Below are 26,994 nucleotides of genomic sequence, written 5' to 3'. Positions count from 1 at the left end.
CTAAGAGTTCTAGGGAGCATGCTTCGGCGCCCCCAGGCAAAGACTCTAGAACCTTAGACTCCTTTGGGAGGAAGTCCTACCATTCTTCTATGCTCGTGGCCAAAATTCAGTCCTACCAGCTCTACACGAGCATACATATGCGGAACAATGTGCGGCAGTTGGCGGGCTTGGTGGATGCGCTCCCCCCTGAGCAAGCCAAGCCTTTTCAGGAGGTGGTCAGGCAGCTGAAGGCGTGCAGAAAATTCCTGGCCAGAGGGGTGTATGACACCTTTGATGTTGCGTCCAGGGCCGCTGCTCAAGGTGTGGTGATGCGCAGGCTCTCATGGCTGCGTGCCTCCGACCTGGAGAACAGACTCCAGCAGCGGATTGCGGACTCGCCTTGCCGTGCGGATAACATTTTTGGAGAGAAGGTCGAACAGGTGGTAGAGCAGCTCCACCAGCGGGACACCGCATTCGACAAGTTCTCCCGCCGGCAGCCTTCAGCATCTACCTCTACAGGTAGAAGATTTTTCGGGGGAAGGAAGACTGTTCCCTACTCTTCTGGCAAGCGTAGGTACAATCCTCCTTCTCGACAGCCTGTGGCCCAGGCTAAGCCCCAGCGCGCTCGCTGCTCGTCAGCAGCGTGCGACTCAGCAAGGCCCCTCGGCTCCCCAGCAAAAGCAAGGGACGGGCTTTTGACTGGCTCCAGCAGAGCATAGCCGACATCCAAGTGTCAGTGCCGGGCGACCTGCCAGTCGGGGGGAGGTTGAAAGCTTTTCACCAAAGGTGGCCTCTCATAACCTCCGATCAGTGGGTTCTCCAAATAGTCCGGCAAGGATACACCCTCAATTTGGCCTCAAAACCTCCAAATTGTCCACCGGGAGCTCAGTCTTACAGCTTCCAGCACAAGCAGGTACTTGCAGAGGAACTCTCCGCCCTTCTCAGCGCCAATGCGGTCGAGCCTGTGCCATCCGGGCAGGAAGGGCTGGGATTCTATTCCAGGTACTTCCTTGTGGAAAAGAAAACAGGGGGGATGCGTCCCATCCTAGACCTAAGGGCCCTGAACAAATATCTCGTAAAAGAAAAGTTCAGGATGCTTTCCCTGGGCACCCTTCTTCCCATGATTCAGGAAAACGATTGGCTATGCTCTCTGGACTTGAAGGACGCCTATACGCACATCCCGATACTGCCAGCTCACAGACAGTATCTGCGATTTCAGCTGGGCACACGTCACTTCCAGTACTGTTTGCTACCCTTTGGGCTCGCCTCTGCGCCCAGAGTGTTCACAAAGTGCTTGGCTGTAGTAGCAGCGGCACTTCGCAGACTGGGGGTACACGTGTTCCCATATCTCGACGATTGGCTGGTGAAGAACACATCCGAGGCAGGAGCCCTGCAGTCCATGCAGATGACTATTCGCCTCCTGGAGCTACTGGGGTTTGTGATAAATTACCCAAAGTCCCATCTTCTCCCAGTGCAGAAACTCGAATTCATAGGAGCTCTGCTGGATTCTCGGACAGCTCGCGCCTATCTCCCAGAGGCGAGAGCCAACAACTTGTTGTCCCTCGTCTCGCGGGTGCGAGCGTCCCAGCAGATCACAGCCCGGCAGATGTTGAGATTGCTGGGCCACATGGCCTCCACAGTTCATGTGACTCCCATGGCCCGCCTTCACATGAGATCTGCTCAATGGACCCTAGCTTCCCAGTGGTTTCAGGCTGCTGGGGATCTAGAAGACGTGATCCAACTGTCCACGAGTTTTCTCAAATCCCTGTATTGGTGGACGATTTGGTCCAATTTGACTCTGGGACGTCCTTTCCAAATTCCTCAGCCACAAAAAGTGCTGACAACGGATGCGTCTCTCCTGGGATGGGGAGCTCATGTCGATGGGCTTCACACCCAAGGGAGCTGGTCCCTCCAGGAACGCGATCTGCAGATCAATCTTCTGGAGTTGCGAGCGATCTGGAACGCTCTGAAGGCTTTCAGAGATCGGCTGTCCCACCAAATTATCCAAATTCAGACAGACAACCAGGTTGCCATGTATTACATCAACAAGCAGGGGGGCACCGGATCTCGCCCCCTGTGTCAGGAAGCCGTCAGCATGTGGCTCTGGGCTCGCCGTCACGGCATGGTGCTCCAAGCCACATACCTGGCAGGCGTAAACAACAGTCTGGCCGACAGGTTGAGCAGGATTATGCAACCTCACGAGTGGTCGCTCAATTCTCATGTAGTGCGACAGATCTTCCAGGTGTGGGGCACCCCCTTGGTGGATCTCTTCGCATCTTGAGCCAACCACAAAGTCCCTCAGTTCTGTTCCAGGCTTCAGGCCCACGGCAGACTGGCATCGGATGCCTTCCTCCTGGACTGGGGGGAGGGTCTGCTGTATGCTTATCCTCCCATACCTCTGGTGGGGAAGACTTTGTTGAAACTCAAGCAAGACCGAGGCACCATGATTCTGATTGCTCCTTTTTGGCCGCGTCAGATCTGGTTCCCCCTTCTTCTGGAGTTGTCCTCCGAAGAACCGTAGAGATTGGAGTGTTTTCCGACCCTCATCACACAGGACGAAGGGGCGCTTCTGCATCCCAGCCTCCGGTCCCTGGCTCTCACAGCCTGGATGTTGAGAGCGTAGATTTTGCCTCTTTGGGTCTGTCAGAGGGTGTCTCCCGTATCTTGCTTGCTTCCAGGAAAGATTCCACTAAGAGGAGTTACTTCTTTCTGTGGAGGAGGTTTGCCGTCTGGTGTGACAGCAAGGCCCTAGATCCTCGCTCTTGTCCTACACAGACCCTGCTTGAATACCTTCTGCACTTGTCTGAGTCTGGTCTTAAGACCAACTCTGTAAGGGTTCACCTTAGTGCAATCAGTGCATACCATTACCTTGTGGAAGGTAAGCCGATCTCAGGACAGCCTTTAGTGGTTCGCTTCATGAGAGGTTTGCTTTTGTCAAAGCCCCCTGTCAAGCCTCCTACAGTGTCATGGGATCTCAATGTCGTTCTCACCCAGCTGATGAAACCTCCTTTTGAGCCACTGAACTCCTGCCATCTGAAGTACTTGACCTGGAAGGTCATTTTCTTGGTGGCAGTTACTTCAGCTCGTAGAGTCAGTGAGCTTCAGGCCCTGGTAGCCCAGGCCCCTTACACCAAATTTCATCATAACAGAGTAGTCCTCCGCACTCACCCTAAGTTTCTGCCAAAGGTTGTGTCGGAGTTCCATCTGAACCAGTCAATTGTCTTGCCAACATTCTTTCCCCGTCCTCATTCCTGCCCTGCTGAACGTCAGCTGCACACATTGGACTGCAAAAGAGCATTGGCCTTCTATTTGGAGCGGACACAGCCCAACAGACAGTCCGCCCAATTGTTTGTTTCTTTTGATCCCAACAGGAGGGGAGTGGCTGTAGGAAAACGCACCATATCCAATTGGCTAGCAGATTGCATTTCCTTCACTTACGCCCAGGCTGGGCTGGCTCTTGAGGGTCATGTCACGGCTCATAATGTTAGAGCCATGGCAGCGTCGGTAGCCCACTTGAAGTCAGCCACTATTGAAGAGATTTGCAAAGCTGTGACGTGGTCATCTGTCCACACATTCACATCCCATTACTGCCTGCAGCAGGATACCCGACGCGACAGTCGGTTCGGGCAGTCAGTACTTCAGAACCTGTTTGGGCTTTAGGATCCAACTCCACCCCCCGAGGGCCCTGTTTGTTCTGTTCCAGGCTGCACTCTCAGTTAGTTGGTAAATTTTTTAGGTCAATCTCAGTTATGTCCTCGCCGTTGCGAGGCCCAATTGACCATGGTTGTTGTTTTGAGTGAGCCTGGGGGCTAGGGATACCCCATCAGTGAGAACAAGCAGCCTGCTTGTCCTCGGAGAAAGCGAATGCTACATACCTGTAGAAGGTATTCTCCGAGGACAGCAGGCTGATTGTTCTCACAAAACCCGCCCGCCTCCCCTTTGGAGTTGTGTCTTCCCTGGTCTTTATCTTGCTACATATGAGACTGGCCGGCACAAGCCGGTTTCGGGCGGGAAGACGGCCGCGCATGCGCGGTGCGCATCGGCGCGCGAGGGCTAGCAAAGGACTTTGCTAGTGAAGATTCCGATTGGAGGGGCTGCCGTGGACGTCACCCATCAGTGAGAACAGTCAGCCTGCTGTCCTCGGAGAATACCTTCTACAGGTATGTAGCATTCGCTATACAGTTTCTTGAAAACTGGGTCATAGAACTTTGGAACATGGATTGTAGCTTCATAATTTCAGTCCAGTGGATCAGTATTCAGCCAGGAGCAGTCAGCGTTTTTTAAAATGCTGTCACAAGCAAATTTAGCCCAAATATTCAGTGCTGTGCCATGTCTGGGCACCAACACTGAATGTTAGATGCTGGCCACTGGAGCTTGTGCAGATCCCAGGCGATAAGACCGTTATGCGGGCCCCGGCTGAATATCGGCCAGGACCCAAATAACATTTTAAGTAGTCAGACCTTCTGATACCCCCATGGAACATCCCTGCCCTTCCAATTCCTTCCCACCCACCGGAAACAGTTGCCCTCCTTCCAATCCCTCTCCCTCCCACCCCTTGGTGGCGAATGGCGACAGCCATTGGCGGCTGGAGTGAGTGGGCATTGCTTCTGCCCCCACTGAGTCAACAGGGATCCCAGTTAGGCCGGGGGGGGGGGGGTGGATTGCCTTCCTTGCCAGGGGGATGAGGAGAAAGGGAATTCGAAGGAGGGTGGCTGTTTTGGGTGTGGGGGAGGAGGTGGGATGTTCTGGAGGGGAGGAGGAATCAGAAAGAAGGAGGCTGTAGTGGGTGGGGGATCAGATGGGGGGGACATTCGGAGGGGGGTGGATTAGAAGGGCTGACTAATTTAGAAAGCCGGGACCCACATAGCTAACTTGGTGAATTTAGGACAGCTTTGAAGCTGTCCTAAATTTGCCCCATTAGCTATGCAGGTGCCGGCACTGAATATTGCCAGCAACTACTTAACTGCCGGCTCCTCCCTAACTCCGTCCACTGTACCACCCCTGACCTGCCTACTTTAAATGTGACCAGTCAGAACCAATATTCAGCAGCACTGAATATCAGCAATTTGGTGGCCCCAAGTGATTTAAGCAGGCTGGATCCTCTCCTATCCACTTTAATTGCTTTAAATATTGGCCCGCTTATGTCCAACAAAGAAATATCCTTATTTGCTGCTAAATCCACATTTCCTAGCTTATTCCCAACAGCAGGCAATGAAACTGCTATAGGACCCAAAGCATAAGTGTGATGTAAAGATTGTACTGCTGTATCAAGAATAGAAGATACTGCAATTAAGGAAGAAGGTATGTGTTCTATGGAGTTCAAAGATGCTGCTTCTTGATTTGGGGAGGAGGAGTTACAGTTCCCTTAACTGACATAACATGCCTGTCCATAGCCCCTTCAAACTACCCCCCCCCCCCCCCCCTCCTAATTTGACATCACTCCTTTGTATTTTACCTTGCATTTGTCCATGGAGACACCTTCAAAATAAAGGAAAGGAAAGTCAACAAACACACTCAAATGGTGCTCCAAAGGAGACTCCCAGGGAGCATGGCTTGCCCCTTAGGGCACCCCACTTTGGCCACAGCATGGAGATGTTTAAATGGGCCTGGTATAAGTATCCAAGCCTGCACAGATATTCCGTGTCTCTGTTCTACTTATCACAACAGCCCAGCCTCCTCTTTAGAAACATTTTTATTTCGCATGTACGCATCACATTTTTTCAAGTATATTTTCTTTTGTCTCATTTTGTTTAACACATTTTGGTGCTCATTTTTAAAGCACATAGACTTACAAAGTTATGTAGTAACCTATTCTATGTAACTTTGTAAGTCTATGTGCTTTGAAAATGATCCCCCTCATCATATTAACTGATTGTTTTATATTCCTTTTGTTTTAGTTTTTATGTTACTCGTAATAGTAATAAGTTTCAGAGTTAATGAGGCTATAGAATGCATCGACTCATGTAGAACATCTACTAACAAACTATCTGAGTAGTTGTTAATCTGCTTTGAAGAATGGAACATGTACTGAAATCTTGAGATTTAGTGGTTGTTCAGAAGAGAGGGAGGGATTCATTTTGTTCTAACAAGCATGTTTCTCAAACCAAGAGTTTTGGTTTTTTTACAATTTCTTTCTGACAGGTGTTCTTCCTGACTGCTTGACAAATGGTAGTGATATGGTAGCTAACCTGGAGCAAAAGGAGATGGAATTACTGACAGAGGCTCTTAGGTAAAAATATTAAATTTCATATAATGTGTATTAAATGAAACAGCAGTGCTAATAATGAAAGTGTGAGTGATACTTTTCTTTCTTCAAATGTATTTTCCATGTATTTATGTTGATATATCAAATGCATCTTCCAAAGCTAAGAGCTGTGGAGTTTACGACATTGCTTGGCAGCCAACAGTTAATTTGCTTCATTTCACTTCATTTTCTTTTGAAATTCTGAGGAAATTATAATCACTTATTTCAAAATCAAATTAGTTATTGTTGATTTCTTCTCAGTTTCTTATTTGGTATTAGAAAATCTGTGTATGTTCATCTCTTGGATTTCCTCGAAGAGGTCACTGACTACGAGAGAAGGGTTTTACTTGTAGTATGTCTAAGAGTATGAGTTCAATTGTAACTGTCAGTCTTTAGTTTCACCAGGCTACAACATATTCAGGAGAGATAGAATAGGAATAAAGGGAGGAGTAGTGCTATTAATTGAAGATAATATTAAAGCAACAGAATTGCAGGACTTGCAAGATAAGGAGGCATTCCTTAGCGTCCCTCCGGACTGGCCCAGAATGTAATTGATGGGTTGTGCATGCCTTGCAGATGGAGACTGAAAAACAAATTTGACTCTAGAGAGAGCCAATAAGAGCCCTTGACAACAAGAGAAAGATCCAGTAATCTCAGTCTCCAGCAGGTGGAAGATGGTGAGCCCTTCAGTTTCATTCTTTATATTATATTTGTTATATTTTATTCTTTGTATTTTTTCTATTTCTTGTTATAATTCTTTTAGTTGGTTTTAATATCTTGGTTTGGGTGAATTTATTTCTTCTGTGCATCTGGATATATTAAAAAAAGCCTGTTATTTAGAGGCAGAGGCCCGTGGGGATCTCTTAGCACCTCAGGGGTGTCAAACTCGGGTGGCTGGGTGCCTCCCCCCATGTCCTCCCTAGTATTCTTTTAAGCTGTGCTTGAGTTAAAAAAGAAAAAGGAAATCTCAGCACAGAAAGGCAGTTTCCTCAAGCTCCTCAGGGGAAGAGCTTTTGAGGCAGGGAGAGGCAGCCACGAGAAAAAAAAAAAAGACGAGATTTGATTTTGGTTCTCTGCCCTTTACTTTCTCTGAGCAAGACAACTTCTGTTTTCTCTCTGTGACGGTTTGCTGTTGTTTTTTCTGGCTCCTGTTTTGGTTCGCAGTTGGCTTAGGCAGACGCGATGGCAGAGAAGCTCCGCCGCTGTTCAGTCTGTCAGCAGCAAGGAGTCAGCTCGAGCGGTGCTTGTACGTTTTCCACCGCGGTAGATGCTTTGTCGGAGCAGGGACTGTAAAAAATGTCGGCGCCGGTAGCAGGGGGTCCGATTCGGCAATTTTAAGTGCAGTCAGGTCAGCCTCGCTGGCAGCACCGATTTCAGCGGGAAATGCCGCCATTTTGTCTTCCTCTCTAAATGCTGCATCCCTGTCTGCTTTACCAGCCTCTCTACCGGCTCTGCCTCAGACTCCTGTTTCTTCAGCGGGTGAAGGTGGCTTCCCGCCTGACTTTGTGGTACAAATATACTAAGCTTTTTTATTGCACAAAGCTGCTCCAGGAGAGGCTTCAATGAAGAGGTCTCAAGAGGGCCAAGCAGCGGCTGCTAAGCGGCCCAGGCAGTTTTGAGATTTAGAAGAGGATTTTTCTTCTGATTTGGACCAGGAAATGCCATCCTTGGAGGAGACATAGGTGTTTCCGGAAGGTCATTTTCCTGAGGACCTCGGTCAGCTGGAAGGTGGTGCAGAGCCTCTCTCTGCGGAGGAGGATCCTTCAGTGGCGAGAATTTTTCATAAAGGTGACCTGCAGGAGCTTATTTCTCAGGTTTTCACTACCTTGCGATTTGAGGAGCAGGAGTCTCCAGTGGCGGAGTCCAGAAAGGTGGATTTACTGGTGAAAGGTATTCATAGGCCAGGCTAATGCATCAGGATATTAGGGACATCATTCAGGCATAGTAGGAGGTTCTGGATTCTGCCTTTCGTCTTGCCAGATCCATGCTCAGGCTTTATCCTGTTCCGGATTCAGACAAGCATTTTTTACGCCATCCAGTGGTGGATGCTACAGTGTCCACAGTCACTAAATGAAACACGGTTCCCGTGGATGGCGAGACGGCTTTGAGGGATGTCCAGGATCGCCGTATAGAATCCTTGTTAATGAATAGTTTTGATGTTGCTGCTATCTGTGCATCTTTAGTAGCGAGAGCCTGTTTTCTTTGGTCTGAAAAGGTCTTGGACCGTTCTTCTGATGATTTTTCAGCGATAGATGCCGAAGTGGCAAAGTTGGAAATGGGATCGGCCTTTTTGGCGGATGCTCTTTACGACTTGCTTCGGACCTCTTCTAAGTCTATGGCTCTTTGCGTTGCAGCCCGTCGCTCTCTTTGGCTTCGTGGCTGGTCTTCGGATGCGGCCTCTAAGTCCAAGCTTAGTAAATTTCCTTTTAAGAGTTCTTTTCTCTTAGGTGATGAGTTGGATAAGCTGCTGCGTAGCCTGGGTGAGGCTAAAGTTCCGAGGCTTCCTGAGGATTGTCCCAGGGGGCCTGGACATGGTGTTTTTTCCGGCCATGCTGGGGCTGTGATTTTCGGTATAGACCAGGCAGAGTAGTTCCGTTTCAATGATCCAAGCTTTTTTCAGAAGACCTACTCCTTTTGGGGTGGTCATAGAGGCGGTCGGGAAATGGGAAATTCTTTCTCGTCTTCCTCCCATCCTCAGCAATGAAGGTTTGCGGGCCAAGCCTCCGATTCTGGTAGGAGCTCGGTTGGTGCAGTTGTATGGGAGGTGGGTAGGAGCTCGGTTGGTGCAGTTGTATGGGAGGTGGGCCCAAATTACTTTAGACCAATGGGTTCTAGAGGTTATTCGCGATGGGGTTCACCTTAGAATTTGCTCGTCCTTTGTCAGATGCTTTCGTGGAGTCTCCGTTCTCTGCTCAAAACCAAGGCTGTCAGGGACACTCTACGCAGACTTCTCGACCTTCAGGCTATTTGTCCAGTTCCTTTGGCAGAGCAGCGTCTAGGATGTTACTCCATATACTTTCTGGTTCCCAAGCAAGAGGGTTCCTTCAGGCCGATTTTTAGATCTCCAGACGGTTAATCAAGCCCTCAGGGTGCCCTCGTTTCATATGGAGACTTTGCGGTCGATCATTGTGGCGGTGCAGACCGGGTAGTTTCTGACATCACTCGACCTCACAGAAACCTACTTGCATATCCCTATTTGACCGGCACACCAACGTTTCCTTCGGTTTTCGGTACTCGGCCAGCATTTTCATTTTCAGGCTTTTCCCTTTGGGCTTGTGACTGCTCCTCAGACGTTTACCAAAGTCATGGTCGTAGTAGCCGCAGCACTCAGAATGGAAGGCATTCTAGTCCATCCTTATTTAGATGATTGGTTGATCAGAGCAAAGTCTTACCAGGAGAGCACTTAGGTGACAGCTCGAGTAGTAGACTTTTTGAAGTCCCTAGGTTGGGTAGTCAGTACACAAAAGAAACGTCTGCAGCCGTCTCAGTCGTTGGAGTACCTGGGAGTCTGTTTCTTTTCTTTTTTTTTTTTTTTTGAGTAATTTTTTTATTAATAACAAGCAGAGCGTTCCAGAACAAACAACAAACAAGAAACAGACACAATCAAAGTTCAGACTGTAAAACTAGCTCATTGGCACCTATAGGATACAGTACATATATTGCTCATCTTATCTGAAATATGGCTAGCTGCCTCCCAAAAATACGCCAAACAATTTTGATCTCTAAGCTCTTGCTCATTAATTTTCCATTTTATTCTCCATACCCCCCCCCCCATTTCCAACCATCCCACTACTCTCCTTACCCCTGAACCCTCCCGCCCTCCCCTCCCTCCCCGTGTCCAAGACACACTCACGAAGAAGGATTAGGACCCCTAGCAGGAGTACCAATAGAAGTACTATTTGGATGACGATTCAGAATGCATTCTAAACAACACTTCCATATGCCATTATACTCCTTAGTTGCCCTTTGTAGCAAGTTTTCTGTTCTCCGAATCTCCCATTCTGCCATCTGGTGTAAGTGCCCATACCATTGTTCAATGGGCGGCGGGAGATGACTCGTCCAATGCTGCAATATTACCTTCCTGGCCAGCAACAGCGCCAATAGTACATACTTACAGTTACTGCTGTTTAACCCTTGCTCCTGCAATTCTGTATCCGATCCCATCAACATGATCCCATATGTCCACTCATAAGAGCCCTGCAGTACCTTTTCCATCAGCACCACAACTTTAGGCCAGTACTCTTGGAGCATAGTGCATTCTAGAAAGTGATGAATTAGGGACCCCCTACTGATGTTGCATCTATTGCATGTGTCTGTTTCCCACAAACCCATTGCTTTCCCCTTGCTTCTAGTAATGTATGCATTATGCAGTATTCTATATTGGATCTCATGTAGTCCCACATTTGGTGTGACCTTAAAGGCCAGTTCGTAACACCTAGACAATTCTTCATTGGATACTTCTCTCCCCAAACGTGTACTCCATTCCTCCTGCTGCATACCAAAAAACTGTGAAGGCCTACGTTCCCTCCCCTCTTTGTACCATAGGGATAACGAATTTTGTGCACCAGGTATTTGCATAAACCATTGGTCTAGGGCTGTGAAAGAGGCATAGACGCCACCCCTGCCCCTTATGGATTCCAAATAGTGTCTCAGCTGCAAAAATGAATACAAATACTTTTGAGGAATGTTCCATGCTTTTTGACAATCGGAAAAATTGGGCAACCACCTTTTCCCAGTTCCACCACTTGCCCGATATATCTGCAGCCCCCTTTTAACCAACCCTCAAAGGGAGACCCTGATTGGCTTGCACTGAACTCAGGGTTACACAAAATTTCCATGAAAGGGGATGTGCCCCGTGCTCCTCCAATTCTATTTCTCCACCAATCCCAAGCCTTTTTCAACGGGCGGGCTAAAACAGGAATTTTAACTTTTTTACCCCTGCAATGAAAGGTATTGAATACCGATACCGCCGCTCCTCTATTGTCCCAGATCCCCTCAGGTGCAGATTTAAAGTGTCCTGTGTGAATTTCGTGGACCCATCTCATAAGTGCTGCTACATTATACAAGCGTAGGTCTGGTAAGCCTACTCCCCCTTTATTACGGTCTCTGACCAGCTTGTTATATCCTATTCGTGCTCTTCGGGCTCCCCATATAAAGGTAGAGATAACACTTCTATAGCTTGATTCATCCCTCTACAAAACCCACAATGGCATCATCTGCAGTGAGTATAGGATTTTAGGCAGCAGAACCATTTTTGTCAATGCCACTCGTCCCAAGAACGAAATGGGTAAGTCCCTCCATCTATTACATAAGACCTTAATGTTGTCCAATTTCTCAAGTACATTTTTTGTATACGTTATGTTGACGTCCAGGTGCAAATGGATTCCCAAGTATTTCAGGGGTCCTCGCGCCCAAGCAAAGGGGAAATCAGGCTGCTGACTGCACCTACAGTTAATTGATAGTGCCATGGCTTCGGACTTATCAAAGTTAATTCTGAGTCCCGCAAAGCTGCCAAAACTTTGTATTAGCTGCACCAATATAGGGGTCCCCTTAGTTGCTTGCTCCAGAAAAATCAGCATGTCATCAGCGAACATTTTATATTCTTGCGACCCTACTACTACTACTACTATTTAGCATTTCTATAGCGCTACAAGGCGTACGCAGCGCTGCACAAACATAGAAGAAAGACAGTCCCTGCTCAAAAGCTTACAATCTAATAAACAAAAAATAAAGTAAGCAAATCAAATCAATTAATGAGTACAGGAAGGAGGAGAGGAGGGTAGGTGGAGGCGAGTGGTTACAAGTGGTTACGAGTCAAAAGCAATGTCCAAAATCTAAATAGCAAAGAAGGTCATTTTCAAAAATGAAAACCAAACACCTATCTTTTATTTTTGAAAATAGAAGGTTTTGTAATTTGGACATTTTATTTTTTGGTCCATTTTTTGAAAAAAAAAAAATGTCCAAGTGCAAAACGCACAAAGTCAAGCCAGTGGGATGTAGGAGGAGCCAGCATTTTTAGTAGACTGGTCCCCTTGACATCCCAGGAAAGCATTAGGGCACCCTAGGGGGCACTGCAGTGGACTTCATAAACTGCTCCCAGGTACACATCCGACCATTGCTCCCTTACCTTGTCTGCTGAGCCCCCCAAAACCCACCCAAAACCCACTACCCCCAACAGTACACCACTACCATAGCCCTTACAGGTGAAGGGGGCACCTATATGTGGGTACAGTGGGTTTCTGGTGAGTTTTGAAGGGCTCACAGTTTCCTCCACAAGTGTAACATTTAGGGGGAGGTAGAAGCCTGGGTCCACCTGTCTGCAGTACACTGCACCCACCACTAGACTATCCAGGGACCTGCATGCTGTTCTAACGGACCTGAGTATAACATCTGAGGTTGACAAGTAATGTTTTTCATCATATTTTTGAGGGGTAGGAGGAGGATAGTGACCACTGGGGGGAAAAGGGGTGATCATCACTGATTTCTTCCAGTGGTCATCTGGTTATTTAGGGCACCTTTTTGTGTCTTATTCGTTATAAAAACAGGTCTAGCTCAAAATGTCTTAGTTTTAGTCCTGGACATTTTTGTTTTCTTCCATTATGGCTGAAAAACGTCTAAGTCTTAGAAACACCAAGTCCCGCCCTGAACACGCCCCCTTGAGATTTGGACGCACTTCTGACGGACTTCAAAGAAAAGCGATTATAAATAGGTTTCGAAAATACTGATTTGGACGTTTTTGTGAGAAAAACGTCCAAATGCTGCTTTATGCCACTTTTTAGATACCTCTTGATTGCCATATTTTACATGCTAGCGGTTCTAGTGCTAGAACAAATAGCATGGGGATAGAGGATGCCCCTATCTTGTACCCCGCTCCAATTTAAATTTTTCAGTGAGGCTTTCGTTAATTAAGATCTGTGCTGTTGGTGACCTAGTCAAAGCCTTGGTGCCCATCAAAAATTCCCCAAAGATGCCAAACTGGAGCATGACCCAAAATAAGTAATCCCACAACACCTTATCGAACGCTTTTTCAGCGTCCAGACTAGTGATTATGGCGTCCCCTTCCTTCCCTTTTGTTTCCTGCATAGCCTGTACCAGATGTGGGAGCACCTTCCCTAGTCTAGTCGCCATAACACTCACAAAAACTTTCACATCCTGGTTAAGCAGCGATATGGGTCTATATGAGCCCAGCTGTTCCTCATTTCTCCCTGGTTTCGGCAGGACCACTATGGTGGCATGTGTCAACTGACCTGTTTGCTGATGCGTTCCACATAAGGCCTGGCAAAGCTCAGCAAAGGGGCCAGTTATCTGAGCACCCAGTATTTTATAAAATTCTGCTGCCAATCCATCCAGCCCTGGTGTTTTTGTTAAATTTAATTTTTTGATAGCTTGTTGTATTTCAGTTCCCTGGAATGGGACATTTAAAGATTCTAGCTGCTGACACGACAACTTTGGGATGCTTAAATCCTGAAAAAAAATTTCTCGCTCCCACATATCTCTTTGCCCCGCATCATACAAGGATTGATAGAAATCCACAAATGCCTTTTGAATGTCTTCCCCCTTTTTCAGTACATTACCAAATTTATCTTTAATACTTGCAATTATTTTTTTAGCAGACCTACTCTTTACCATCGCTGCTAGCAACTTCCCCGTTTTATTGCCCCACCTATGCAGATTATATTTGTAAAGCTGCACGTCTAAGCTAGCCCTCTGATTCAGCACCTCATTAATTTGTTTTTTTGAGCTGCCAGTATTTTTCTCTGCCACTAGATTTGCCATCCCGCATTAGCTCTGCTGTTGCTTCCTGAATCTGCCCTAGTAGTTTAATGAGCGCATAATCTCTCTCTTTGTGGGTGCGGCTAGTGTATGCTATGATCTTGCCCCTCATTACTGCCTTTCCTGCTTCCCAAAACATCACAGGGTCTACCTCTGATGCGTTGTTAGTCTGCAGGAACTCCTGCCACTCTCTAATTAAATATTCCTGAAACTTCAGGTCTTGATATAGTGCGGGATTCATTCTCCAACTAGCTGCCTGACTCTGCCCCTTGCACCCTCCCTAGTCGACCCATACCATACTATGGTCTGATACTATGCCTGCCTCTATTCCTGCCGCCCAAATTAGAGACAGTGATGAGGAAGGCAGCAACACATAGTCTAAACGTGCTTGCACCTTAGAATAAAAAGTGTACTCATGGACATCAGGGTTCAGCACTCGCCAAGCATCCAAGACACCCAGCTCATGTGTCAAAAAATTTATTCCCCTGCCACTCGCTTCCTTATGTCTAGGTTTGGGGGGGCTGCAGTCTATAAGCGATTCAGCAGTGATGTTAAAGTCTCCTCCCACTACCAGTTTATATTCCTTCAGTGGTGCCAGTGCTGCCAATACGTCAGAGAAGAATTTGTGGGAATACACGTTTGGGGCATAGATCGAGCATATTGCCATTTTAACACCCTGTATTGTCCCCGCCCATATTACATATCGTCCCTCCGAATCCTGAATAACTTTATGTTTAGTTCACATCAATGATCTATTGACAAGAATAGCCACTCCCCGTTGTCGAGTGTTGTAAGAGGCAAATGCCAACTCCCCCACCCAAACTTTTTTTAGCTTCATATGTTCTGATTGAGAAAGGTGCATCTCCTGCAGGAGTAAAATATCCACCTTCAGATGTCTACTATAGCTCAGTATTTTCATGCGTTTAATGGGCGAGTGTATACCGTCTACATTTAAAGTGGCTATCCTAACACTACCCATCCTCTGTTCCGCAAAGTGTGTATTTACTCCAGACAATTTCCTGAAACACCTTCCTGAGGGTGGCCTCCCAGTTCGACCTCCCCCAAGTGTTATATGTTGCTCCTGCTGTGGCGGCCCTATCAGCTGCTAATGAATCCCGGACATAGGGAATCCCACCTCCCTCCCCCCCTTACTCTCATCCTTCCCTCCCCCATCCCCTCCTGTTCCCGTACCCTCTGCACATGCAATTCTACTCACCCACAAACATATCATGTACCCCAATATTACCCAGCCATTACAACTCCCCACCCATCCACACATCCATACCTTCCCTCCCTTCCCACCCATCCACTACTATGTGAACTCTCCACAGGCCTAAGCGGCACTTCTCCCCTGTATCCCCAGCCCTCCCCCCTCCCCCCGGCCTCTTGTAATACCCCCTATTGACACCAGTCCAATCTAATACAAATAGAAAACACAAACTAAATTTAACTCAGACTTAACACGTGTCCCCAAATAAGCTGTGAACTCCATAACACCTTTAGGCCCAGCAACACCTTCTACTCTCTGCCAGTAGTCTGGGCAGGCCTTGGAAGGGTGTCCATGTGTACTCTGCTTCTGATATCCGTTCTCAAGTACACTACTTATAAGACGTTCTTGACCTGTTTAGTCAAACTCCAATGGTCCAGCTCTGCAATTTATCCGCAGCTCATGTCATCCAAAATACTCCATACGTTCCTCCATTAGCGCTCTTCCATTGGAAGCAGCTTTTCCAGAAACACCCGTAGTTCCTCCGCCTTAGTCAGTGTTACTGTTGGATTATCGTTGGTTATGCGGACTCTAGCAGGGTATTGAAAAGCGAATTTTACTCCTCTCAATTAGAATTGGGAACAATAAGGTGCCAGTAATTTCTTTGCTCCGCCACTCGGGCTGAAAAATCCTGAAACAGTAGCAAACGAGCTCCTTTATACTCCACTGATCTTTGCTTCCTGAAGAGCTCCAGCAACTTTCCTTTTACAGCGTAGTTTAGGAATCTCACTATTACCGGTATGGGTCGCAGGGCTCCATCTTTCTTAGGTCCCAATCGGTGTGCCCGCTCCACTTGTACCAGCCCCATTTCAGCGCTAAAACCCAGCGGCTGCGGCAGCCATTTTTCAGCAAACTCCGCAAGGGCAGAATCAGGCAAGTCTTCCGGCACCCCTATGACCCGTAGATTTTTCCTTCTGCCTCTGTTCTCTTGGTCGTCTACTTTCTCAGTCATGGTGCGCATTTGTATCTCCAGCTCGGTAATCCTTCCCGCCATTGCTTCTGCCCTGTCCTCCTGGGCTGCCACCCTTTCCTCCACGTTTTGCAACCTCGCTGCCTGGCCAGCCACCGAGTCCTTTACCTCTTCCATGCTGGCGTGTAATTTCGCCAGCTTTTCATCGAGGAGCTGCAATAGATTTTTCATCGAAACCTGTATGCTGTCTTCAGGTCTTGCCCGCTGTTGCTCTGGTGGGGATGCGCTCGCCGCCATTTTGCCTGGGTTATGTGTAGCTGGCCCTCTTCCTGTTCGAGCTGCCTTAGTCGTCATATCACCACATTTTTACCTCCAATTCTCATTGGGAAGAACCAGTTTCCTTTCCCACACGATGTAAGATCGTTTGCACGGTCAATAGAGTAAAATCGCTGTAAAAGCAGGCTTGTTTAGCCGGGAAGGAGGGAGAGACGAGCCAAAGGCGTCTTCTCAGGTCAAAACCATCACGTGACCCCTCCCCTGGGAGTCTGTTTTGACACGTTGCAGGGCCGTGTTTTTCTTCCGCTGGCTCGTGTCCTCAAACTGCAGTCTCAGAGTCGTCACTTATTGCAGTGTTCCATGGTGGCGGCGATCGAGGCAGTCCCCTGGGCCAGGGCTCACATTAGGCTGCTTCAGAGGTCGCTTCTTTCTTGGTGGTCGTCACAGAAGGACTCTGTACATCAAAAATTGTCACTTCTGGTTCAGGTAAAGAGCAGCCTACGTTGGTGGCTGCGAGATGCCAGTATGACCAAGGGAATGCCTCTGGATCAGCCCAACTGGAGGGTGGTTACAATAGATGCCAGTCTCCAGAGATGGAGAGCTCACTGTCAGGGACAGTATGCTCAAGGCCTGTGGTCTCCTCAGGAGGGATCTTGCTCAATAAATCTATTAGAGACTAGAGCAGTTAGATTAGCAATCCAGACCTTTGTCCATCTGTTGAGGGGTGATGCAGTCCAAGTGATGTCAGAAAATGTCACCGTGGTGGCTTACATCAATCGGCAAGGAGGAACGAGTAGTCGGCAGTTGGAACAAGAAGTGTCACAGCTGTTACAGTGGTCGGAGGTGCATCTGGTGGTGCTGTCAGTGGTTCATGTGGCAGGAGTTCAAAATGTTCTTGCAGACTTTCTCAGTTGAAACATGCTAGATCCCGGGGAGTGGGCTCTAAGCGATGTGGCGTATCGGGTGGTGGTGAACCATTGAGGGTTCCCCAAGATGGATCTGTTTGCTCCCTGGCCGACCGGTCTTCTTTTTGCCTTTCCTCCCTGGCCATTGATAGGGCGTCTACTTCAGAGAGTCAAGATGCACAGGGGCCATCTGATCTTGGTGGTGCCAGATTGGCCTTGCAGACCTTGGTACGCCGATCTTCAGCGGCTTCTAGTAGAGGATCCGTTCAAGTTCCCAGTCAGGCAGTGCCTGGTGTTTCATCCAGATCTGGGTCGATTCTGTCTTACGGCCTGGCTCTTGAGCGGGCGAGACTAACAAGAAGGGATACTCCGCTAACGTAATTGCTAGTATGCTTCGCTCTCGTCGGTGTTCTACCTCTTTGAATTATGTTCGGACTTGGAGGATTTTTGAGGCCTGGTGTGAGAAGCTCGGGATAGTTCCCTTTTCCACGTCCGTCTTGCAGATTTTGGATTTTCTGCAACTTGGTTTCGACAAAGACCTTGTTTTGGCTTCTCTTAAAGTGCACATTGCAGCTCTGTTGTGTTTTCGAGGTCATGTTCAAGGAACATCGCTGGCTAGCCACCTGGATATGTTCCGTTTTTTAAAGAGGGGTTAGCCTCCTGCATCCTCCGTCTCGCTGTTCTTTTCCCCGCTGGGATCTTAATTTGGCACTCTCGGTTCTTACCAAGCCTCCCTTTGAGCCTTTATCTTCTTGTACTTTGAAGGACTTAACCCTGAAGGCATTGTTTTTAGTGGCTATTGCCTCAGCTAGGAGAGTTTCAGAGTTGCAGGCTCTTTCGTGTACGTCTCCGTTTTTGGAATTCAGCTCGGATCAAGTGGTTTTAAGACCAGTTCCTTCTTTTCTGCCCAAGGTATTGACTCGTTTTCATTAATCCCAACTGGGGTGTTGCCTGTACTAGGTTCTTTCTCCGGGTCGGAGGAGCAGCGTCTCTTGAAGCTTTTGGATGTCAAAAGAGTTCTGAAGCATTATGTCAAGTCTACGGAGGACAGTTGTTGGTCTGATCAGAGGTTCACGCAAAGGGCTTATGGCTTTTAAGCCCACTATTTCTCGTTGTCTTAAGGGAATTTTTGCATCAGCTTACCTTCTTTCTGTGAAAGCTGTTCCGGAAGGAGTTAAGGCTCACTCTACCAGAGGTCAGGCTACTTCTTGGGCAGAGCGTCGTCTGGTGCCTCCGGAGGACATTTGTATGGCGGTGACTTGGTCTTCTTTGCATTCCTTTTCTAAGCACCATTGATTGGACCTCCTGAGTCATCAGCAAGTTGTTTTCGGGGCACACGTTTTGACGTCGGGGCTCTTAGGGACCCTCCTATAATCTTACTGCTTTGTTACTTCCCATCAGTCACATTCTGGGCAGGTCCGGAGGGACGCTAAGGAAAGAGAAATTAGACCTTACCTGCTAATTTGCTTTCCTTTAGTCCCTCCGGCCCGGCCCAGATCACTCCCTTTAGGTATTATGTGTCTTCAAGAGTTAAGTGATATTTAAAATCAGGCATATTTTCAAAGCACTTAGCCTTCCAAAGTTCCATAGGTTTCTATGGAACTTTGTAAGGCTAAGTGCTTTGAAAATATGCCTGAGATTGTTTTCTTGGGAGCTGTGTTGCTGGTTTCTGGTTTCATTGTTAAAAAAAAAAAAAAAGAAAACACAAATTCTATGGTTCAGTATGTAACCTTTTGTGCATGATATGGAGGGGCATGTCATTGGTCACATTATTGTTGGTGGCACACACCCTGTGTTGGCAATGTGCCAGTGGCTGCTCAGGCTTTCGTATGCACAGACCATTTACTTATTGTTTTACTTCCTTCTGCTTTGGTACTTTGTTACTGGATCTTTCTTTTGTTGCCAAGGGCTCTTATTGGCTCTCTCTAGAGTCACAGTTTTTTTTCTCAGTCTCCACCTGCAAGGCGTGCACAACCCATCAGTCACATTCTGGGCCGGTCTGGAGGGACTAAGGGAAAGCAAATTAGCAGGTAAGGTCTAATTTCTCCCTGTATGTTAATCTGGAAAGAGGGACTGGAACATCTCTTTACACAGGTGTGATATACAGACCTCCTTTACAGGCAGAAGTGGACAGAGATTTCACTAAAGACCTTCACATTATTACTATGTAAGAGGAACTGATAGGTGGTTTTAATATGCCATGTTTATCCACTCCTACTCTAGCTGGGATAATATTTAACCATCTCTCTGACCTTATGTGCACCTTTCTTTAAATTAGTCTCCTTACTTTCTAACTTCTCTTACTCTCTTACGTATCTGTATGTTCCATCTTTGCTTATACCCTACACCAGTGATTCCCAAACCTGGTCCTGGAGGCACCCCAGCCAGTCAGGTTTTCAAGATATCCACAATTAATATCCATGAGAGATATTTGCATGCATTGCCTCTACTGCATGCAAATCCTGCTCATGATTATTCATTGTGGATATCCTGAACATCTGGACTGGCTGGGGTGCCTCCAGGACCAAGTTGGGAGCTACTGCTCCACAGGGTCATTTAAAATGTTCTTTTACTTATTGTGTTAACATTGTAAGTACTATGCCATATTTTGTATTGTTATTTCAATATTTTTACTGTTGTAGTTGTCTATTGCTTAAGTTTGATTTATTCTTACTGTGCACCACCTTGAGTGAATTCCTTCAAAAAGGCGGTAAATAAATCCTAATAAATAATAAATAAATGTTGATTGGAACATCCCTGTTGCGGTGTTATTTAGAAGTAGGGAGATTTTGGATACTCTGTAGGGAGAATTGTTCCATCAGCTGATAATTCAACCTATGTAGGAGAGGTGCTTATGAACATTGGATCTGGTGCTTATGAATGGGGAAAGTGTTTCTGATGTTATAATGAACATAAGCAGGCAAACACAGTGAAGGTGACACCAAAGATGATATAAAACAAAACGTCCAACGGACTCAGATTTCACATCAGAAGTTTTATTCAAAGTATGCAATGGACTCAACATGAATCATGTTTCGGCCACAGAAGCCTGCTTCAGGGTCCCTAAACAATGCAGAAGAAATGTATACAAATAAAAAACTATTATAAAAGCATGAGAGACATAAAAGTACCATATTAGGTCAACAAATTAAATACAGTGCACTCCATTTAAGTGCACATCGGATAAGCGCATGCTCTGTTTAACTGTATGCCTTACTTCGGTCCCGTTTTTGGTGCCATCAGTTTCTATGGGGACAAACTTCGGTTTAGCGCACCACTTACAAGTGCAAGATTTGCTTACATGCATGGTTTAAGACCGCTGCTCTGCAGGGAAGACTCCGCATAAGCGCGCGCACGGAATATGGAAGCCAATTGGCACGTGACGACCAATGAGATTTCAAATTTACCGCCCCTTTAGCTGCCACAGGCAGAATAAGCGAAAGAATGTTGTTAGAGTGTACACTGGGGTCGTTCTCGTTGTGGCGGAACTGTAAGACTTTAACACTGGCTGCATGAATAGAAGTTCTTAAAAAATTAGAAAGCAAACAGTCATGCATCTATTGCTAAAGAATATGGTGTCAATCCCAGTCAAATTTCACGTGTCTTGAAGCAGAAAGACCAGCTTCTGGAAGACTGGCAAAACAATACAAATCCACAATGGAAACAAAAACGGGCAGGAAAAGCTGAGGAGGTAGAAGATGCTCTTCTTCGGTGGTTTTCTCGAGTCAGGAGCAGACAGTTTCCTGTCAGTGGTCCACTGCTTATGGAGAAAGTTAACCAGCTAGCTGAAAGTCTTGGACTAACTGAATTCAGAGCCACTGTTGGATGGTTGGAAAGATGGAAGGAGAGGAACAACATAAAATTCAAGAAACAGCATGGTGAGAAACTAAGGCGCTGATGACTTTGGTGCTGAAAATTGGGTTGTTTCAGTTCTTCCTACCATCTTGAACGAGTTTGCACCTCGTGACATTTTCAATGCTGACGAAAACGGTCTCTACTGGCGAGCGATTCCTGATGGAACACTTGCATTCAAACATGCCAAAACTACTGGTGGTAAAACGTCAAAGGACCGACTGACGATCCTCCTTTGCTGCAATATGGATGGGAGTGAGAAGTTGGAACCCCTCATCACTGGAAAGAGCAAACAGCCCCGTTGCTTCAAGAATGTTAAGCGACTTCCTGTGTCATACGAGGCTAACGCAAATTCATGGATGACTGGGGAAATTTGGAAGCAGTGGCTAAAGAGGTTAGACACTAGAATTCGGGCACAAATGCGTCAGATTTTGTTGCTTTGTGATAATTGTGCTGCACACAGGGATGATGTCAGGCTGTCTAACATCAAGGTGGTCTTCTTGCCACCAAACACTACCTCTCTGATCCAACCTATGGATCAGGACATAATAGCCAATTTCAAACAACATTATCAGGCTCTTGTGCTACGTCGTTTGATAAGTGTTATGGATAACTAGACTGGCAAGGATAAACGTGCTGTTGAACTGGCTTCTAATCTATCACTGTTGTATTCCCTACATATGCAGAAAGAAGCCTGGAATCATGTTACACAGGCAACCATTGTGAACTGCTACAAGCGGGCAAGCTTTGTTAAGGATGTGGAGAGGGACAAAACAGATGCAGCTGTTGCAAATGCGTCAGATGAACAGGTTATTGACATCCCAGCCAGTGTTACTGAAGAGGAGTTCCATCGCTAAGTAGCTGTTGATTACGATCTACAAACAGCTGAAGACAGCACTGATGTCGAGATATGCGCCTACATGCAGGCAGCAATGGCTGATGATGGAACAGATGAAGACATGAGCAGCGAGGCACATGCTGACGAAATTCAACAACCTCCTCCTGTCACTTTTGCAAGCGCGCTGGAGAGTCTCAACAGTCACTTTTGCAAGAGCACTGGAGAGTCTCAACACTGTGCGGGCCTATCTAGAGTCCACTGGATGTCAGTGCTATGACAGTTTTTACCATCTGGCAGACATAGTCTATGGAACTCACACACCCAATAGTTTACAGAGGACTATAACTGATTACTTCAAGTAAGCCTAACATCAGTTAACGGAGACTGTGTACTGTACGTATAATAATAAACAGTACTGTACATATGTTTATCAGATGTCAAGCTTCTTTTGGTCACAACGGTTAAGTGCATGCTCTAGTTAACTGCATGCATTTCTTTGGTCCCAGACCCAGTGCAGATTGCACTGTATAAACGTTATAAGCATAAAAGTGCCTTTAGGGATTACAAAGATTGTAAAAAAAGAGACTACGTTTATGTGAATAAAAAATGTACATAAAAACATTCAAATGTGTCAGAATAAAGCCATGCACATCTGAGGTGGAATTAAATTTGGCTGTACAGACCATTTTTAGATAGCATGTATGTGCAGAGCAATCCATATATAAAATGGAATTGATTACAGATTTGGCTGTACAAACCATGTTTCAATAGTGGACAGAAAATGGGAAATCCTTTTCTCAAAGGGGTTAACACAATGTTGAGTCAATGGATAAAAGGGATGTACTTAACTATGAACAATATGACAAGTAACAGGATATGTGTATGGGGGTAAGGAATACTATGTATAACTATATGAATCTGTACTTGTAGAGTGCAAATATTAAACTTCTAAGTAATGACCTAAAAGATAAAAAGAAAATGAAGAATTGGAAGCTCAAAAGAAACTGATGGCACAAAAAAGGGTAAACTCAAACAAAAAGAAATGAAGGAAAAACAAAAGTGGAGACAAAGAACCAACACCAATGTATCAAACTATAAAAACATAAAAAAGTAAAAGAAAGAGGAGGGAAAAGTTAAAAAAATTACTAATTGAGACAGCAAAGTGAAAGTGAAGTACACATATGCCTGGAATGCGACACAAGAAAGGCAAGCGTAGGTGGACGAACCCTGGGCAAGCTAAAATGAAACTAACGCTATAAACTAAAAACAGGACTACTTAAAATTGTAGAAACTGAAGCTGCAGACCGATAGTAGCACTACATCAAAATTTGTAGACCTTATATGGTACTTTTATATCTCTCATATTATTATTCTATTTATTAGTTTTTACGTACATCATGTACAATATGTCATACGTTGGGCATTTTTTACATTTTATTTTGTATTATTTTTTATTTTATGCACGATTAGCACATATATCACTGTGTTTTGCTGATAGTATTGTGTGATTTATACATTTTTTTGGAGTGTTTCATCATTCCTCTGTAATTGTATTTAATGTTTTGTACTTTTTTCTTTTATAATAGGTTTTTGTGTATGTATTTCTTCTGTATTGTTTAGGGATTTCTGAGGCAGGCCTCTGTGCTGAAACACGATTCTTGTCGAGTCCATTGCATACTTTGAATAAAACTTCTGATGTGAAATCTTTGAGTCCATTGGATGTTTTGTTTTATATCACTTTGGTATCATCTTTGCTGTGTTTGCCTGCTTGTATTGACCTGTGCGAGGGTCTTTTGTTCTTCTGTGTTTGTCGATAACATCAGAATAGTCCATCTAGCCCGGTATCCTGTTTCCAACAGTGACCAATTCAGGTCCTGGCAGAAACCCAAATAGTAGCAACATTCCATGCTATCAATCCCAGAGCAAGCAGTAGCTTCTCTAAGCCTGTCCCAATAGCAGACTATTTACTTTTCCTCCAGGAACTTGTCCAAACCTTTTTTTAAACTCAGATATGCTAACCACTATTACTACATCCTCCGGCAAAGAGTTCCAGACCTTAACTATTTGTTAAGTGAAAAGAATATTTCCTCCTGTGTGTTTTGGAAGTATTTCCGTGTAACTTCATTGAGTGTCCCTTGTTCTTTGTACTTTTTTTTAAAAGAGTAAAAAATCGATTCTACTTATTCTGCACCACTCAGGATTTTGTAGACCTCAATCATATCTCCTTTCAGCCATCTCTTTTCCAAGCTGAAGAGCCCTAACCTCTTTAGCCTTTCATCATATGAGAGGCATTCCATTCCCTGTATCATTTTAGTCACTCGTCTTTGAACCTTTTATAATTCCACTATATCTTTTTTGAGATATGATGACCAGAACCCAAATCAATGTTCAAGATGAGGTTTCACTATGGAGCAATAAAAAAGGCATTATAGTATTTTCAGCCTTATTTACCATTCCTTTCCTAATAATTCCTAGCATCCTGTTTGCTTTTTTTTTGGCTGCCACTGCACACTGGGTAAAAGATTTTTCTTGGTTGCTGACCCCCAAGGTGGTCCCTAGCATCAGGTAACTACGATTTAGATGGTTCTTCCCAATGTACATCACTTTGTATTTGTCCACATTAAATTTCTTCTGCCATTTGGATGCCCAGTCTTCTAATTTCCTAAGGTCTTCCTGCAATTTTTCACAGTCCGCATGTGTTTTTACAACCTTGAATAGTTTTGTGTCATCTGTAAATTTAATCACATCACTTGTCGTTCCGATTTCCAGATAATTTATAAATATGTTAAATAGCACTTGTCCCAGTACAGACTCCTGTGGCACTCCACTATTCACCCTCCTCCTCTGAGAGAAATGGCAATTTAACCCTACAGAACATTGCCTCCTATCTCATGATTCTTTAATTTTCTCAGGAGTCTTTCATGAGGAACTTTGTCAAAAGCTTTCTGAAAATCTAGATACACTACTACATCAACTCACTCACCTTTGTCGACATGTTTATTCACGCCTTCAAAGAAGTGAAGCAAATCGGTGAGGTAAGACTTCCCTTGGTTGAAACCATGATGACTGTCCCATTAACACAAGCTTATCTATGAGTTCCATAATTTTATTCTTTGTAGTAGCTTCAACTATTTTACCGAGCAATGATATCAGACTTACCGGTATGTAATTTCCAGGATCACCCCTTCTTAGTCGCCGCCACACACTGAGCAGAGGGTTTCAAAGTATCATCAACGATGATACCTAGATCTCTATCATGGTAGTTGACTCCTAATATGTAACATTGCATCTCGTAGCTATAGTTCGGGTTCCTCCTTCCCACATGTATCACTTTGCAGTTGCTTACATTAAACATAATCTGGCATTTGGATTCCCAATCTCCCAGTCTTGTAAGGTCCTCTTGTAATTTTTCACAATCCTCTTGCAATTTAACAACTTTGAATAACTTTGTGTCATCAGCAAATGTAATTACCTCACTAGTTACTTCCATCTCTAGATCATTTATAAGTATGTTAAAAAGCAGCGGTGCTACCTCAGACCCCTGCGGAACCACACTATCTACCCTTCTCCATTGACAATACTCCATTTAACCCTAGTCTCTGTTTTCTCTTAACAAGTTTTTAATCCAAAGTAAAACACTACCTGCTATCCCATGACTCCCCAATTTCGTCTAGAGTCTTTCATGAGGTACTTTGTCAAATGCCTTTTGAAAATCCAGATCCACGGTATTAACCGGCTCACCTTTATCCACATGTTTGCTTACCCCTTCAAAGAAATGTAGTAGATTGGTGAGGCAAGATTTCCCTTCACTAAATCCATGTTGACATTGTCTCATTAATTCATGCTTTTGGCTATGCTCTGTAATTTTGTTCTTTATAATAGTCTCTACCAGTTTGCCAGATCACCTCTGGAACCTTTTAAAAAAAATCGATGTTACATTGGCAACCCTCCAATCTTCTGGTACCATGCTTGATTTTAAAGATAAATTACATATTTCAAACAGTAGTTCTGAAAGTTCATTTTTCAATTCTATCAGTATTCTGGGATGAATACCATCTGGTCCAGGCGATTTGCTACTCTTCAATTTGTCAAATTGCGCCATTACATCTTCCAGGTTTACAGAGATTTCATTCAGTTTCTCTGACTTGTCAGCTTTGAATACCATTTCTGGCACAGGTATCTCTCCCAAATCTTCCTTGGTACTGAGGAGCTGCAGAGTGAATGCAATAAAAGGAGTTTGAACTGCATGTGGAAACAGATAGGGAGCCAATGAAGTGACTTAAGGTGAGGGCATAGCAAAACTATCAGAAAATAAGTCGTTCACCAGAATTTTGAACAGAGTGAAGGGGAGAGAGATGGCTTAGTGGGAGACCTGTGAGAAGCAAATTGCAATAGTCTAAATGAGAGGTGATAAGAGTGCGGATAAGGGTTTTGATAGTGTGCTCAGAAAGGATAGGACAAATTTTGGTGATATTATAGAGAAAGAAACAACAGGTTTTAGCAGTCTGTTGAATATGTGCAGAGAAGGAGAGAGAGGAGTCGAAGATGACCCCAAGTTTATGAGCTGATGAGACAGGGAGGATGAGAGTGTTATACACAGAGATAGAGAATGGGGAAAGAGTAGAGGTTGGTTTAGGGGGAAAGATAAGACGCTCAGTCTTGGTCATGTTTAGTTTCAGATGGTGGTGAGACATCCAGGCAGCAATGTCAGACCGTTAGGCTGATACTTTGGCCTGGATTGAAAACCATGGAATGAGATCAGAGTACCAAGGGAAGAAGTATAGATGGAGAAAAGAAGAGGTCCCAGGATAGATCCCTGAGGTACACCAACTGATAGTGGGATAGAAGTGGAAGGGGATCCGCCAGAGTATACACTAAAAGTATGATGGGAGAGATAATAAGAAAACCAGGAAAGAATAGAGCCCTGAAATTGAAGAGAGGACAGCGTAT

General features: G+C 45.4%; 1 protein-coding gene across 3 annotated transcripts in view; it reads left to right on the top strand.

Annotated features, from left to right (window-relative positions):
• Positions 1-26,994, top strand: part of CFAP36 (cilia and flagella associated protein 36) — a 294,401-nt gene that overhangs the window by 93,287 nt on the left and 174,120 nt on the right. For all 3 annotated transcript variants that reach the window (XM_030196218.1, XM_030196217.1, XM_030196216.1), the window contains exon 5: positions 6,121-6,208. In XM_030196218.1, the coding sequence (XP_030052078.1) occupies positions 6,121-6,208 (88 nt within the window). The remainder of the gene's footprint in view (positions 1-6,120; positions 6,209-26,994) is intronic.

Source organism: Microcaecilia unicolor, chromosome 3, assembly GCF_901765095.1.
Source record: "Microcaecilia unicolor chromosome 3, aMicUni1.1, whole genome shotgun sequence".
NCBI lineage: Eukaryota > Metazoa > Chordata > Amphibia > Gymnophiona > Siphonopidae > Microcaecilia > Microcaecilia unicolor.
The sequence above is the reverse complement of the archived record's forward strand: the minus strand, read 5'-3'. Positions and strand labels throughout refer to the sequence as shown.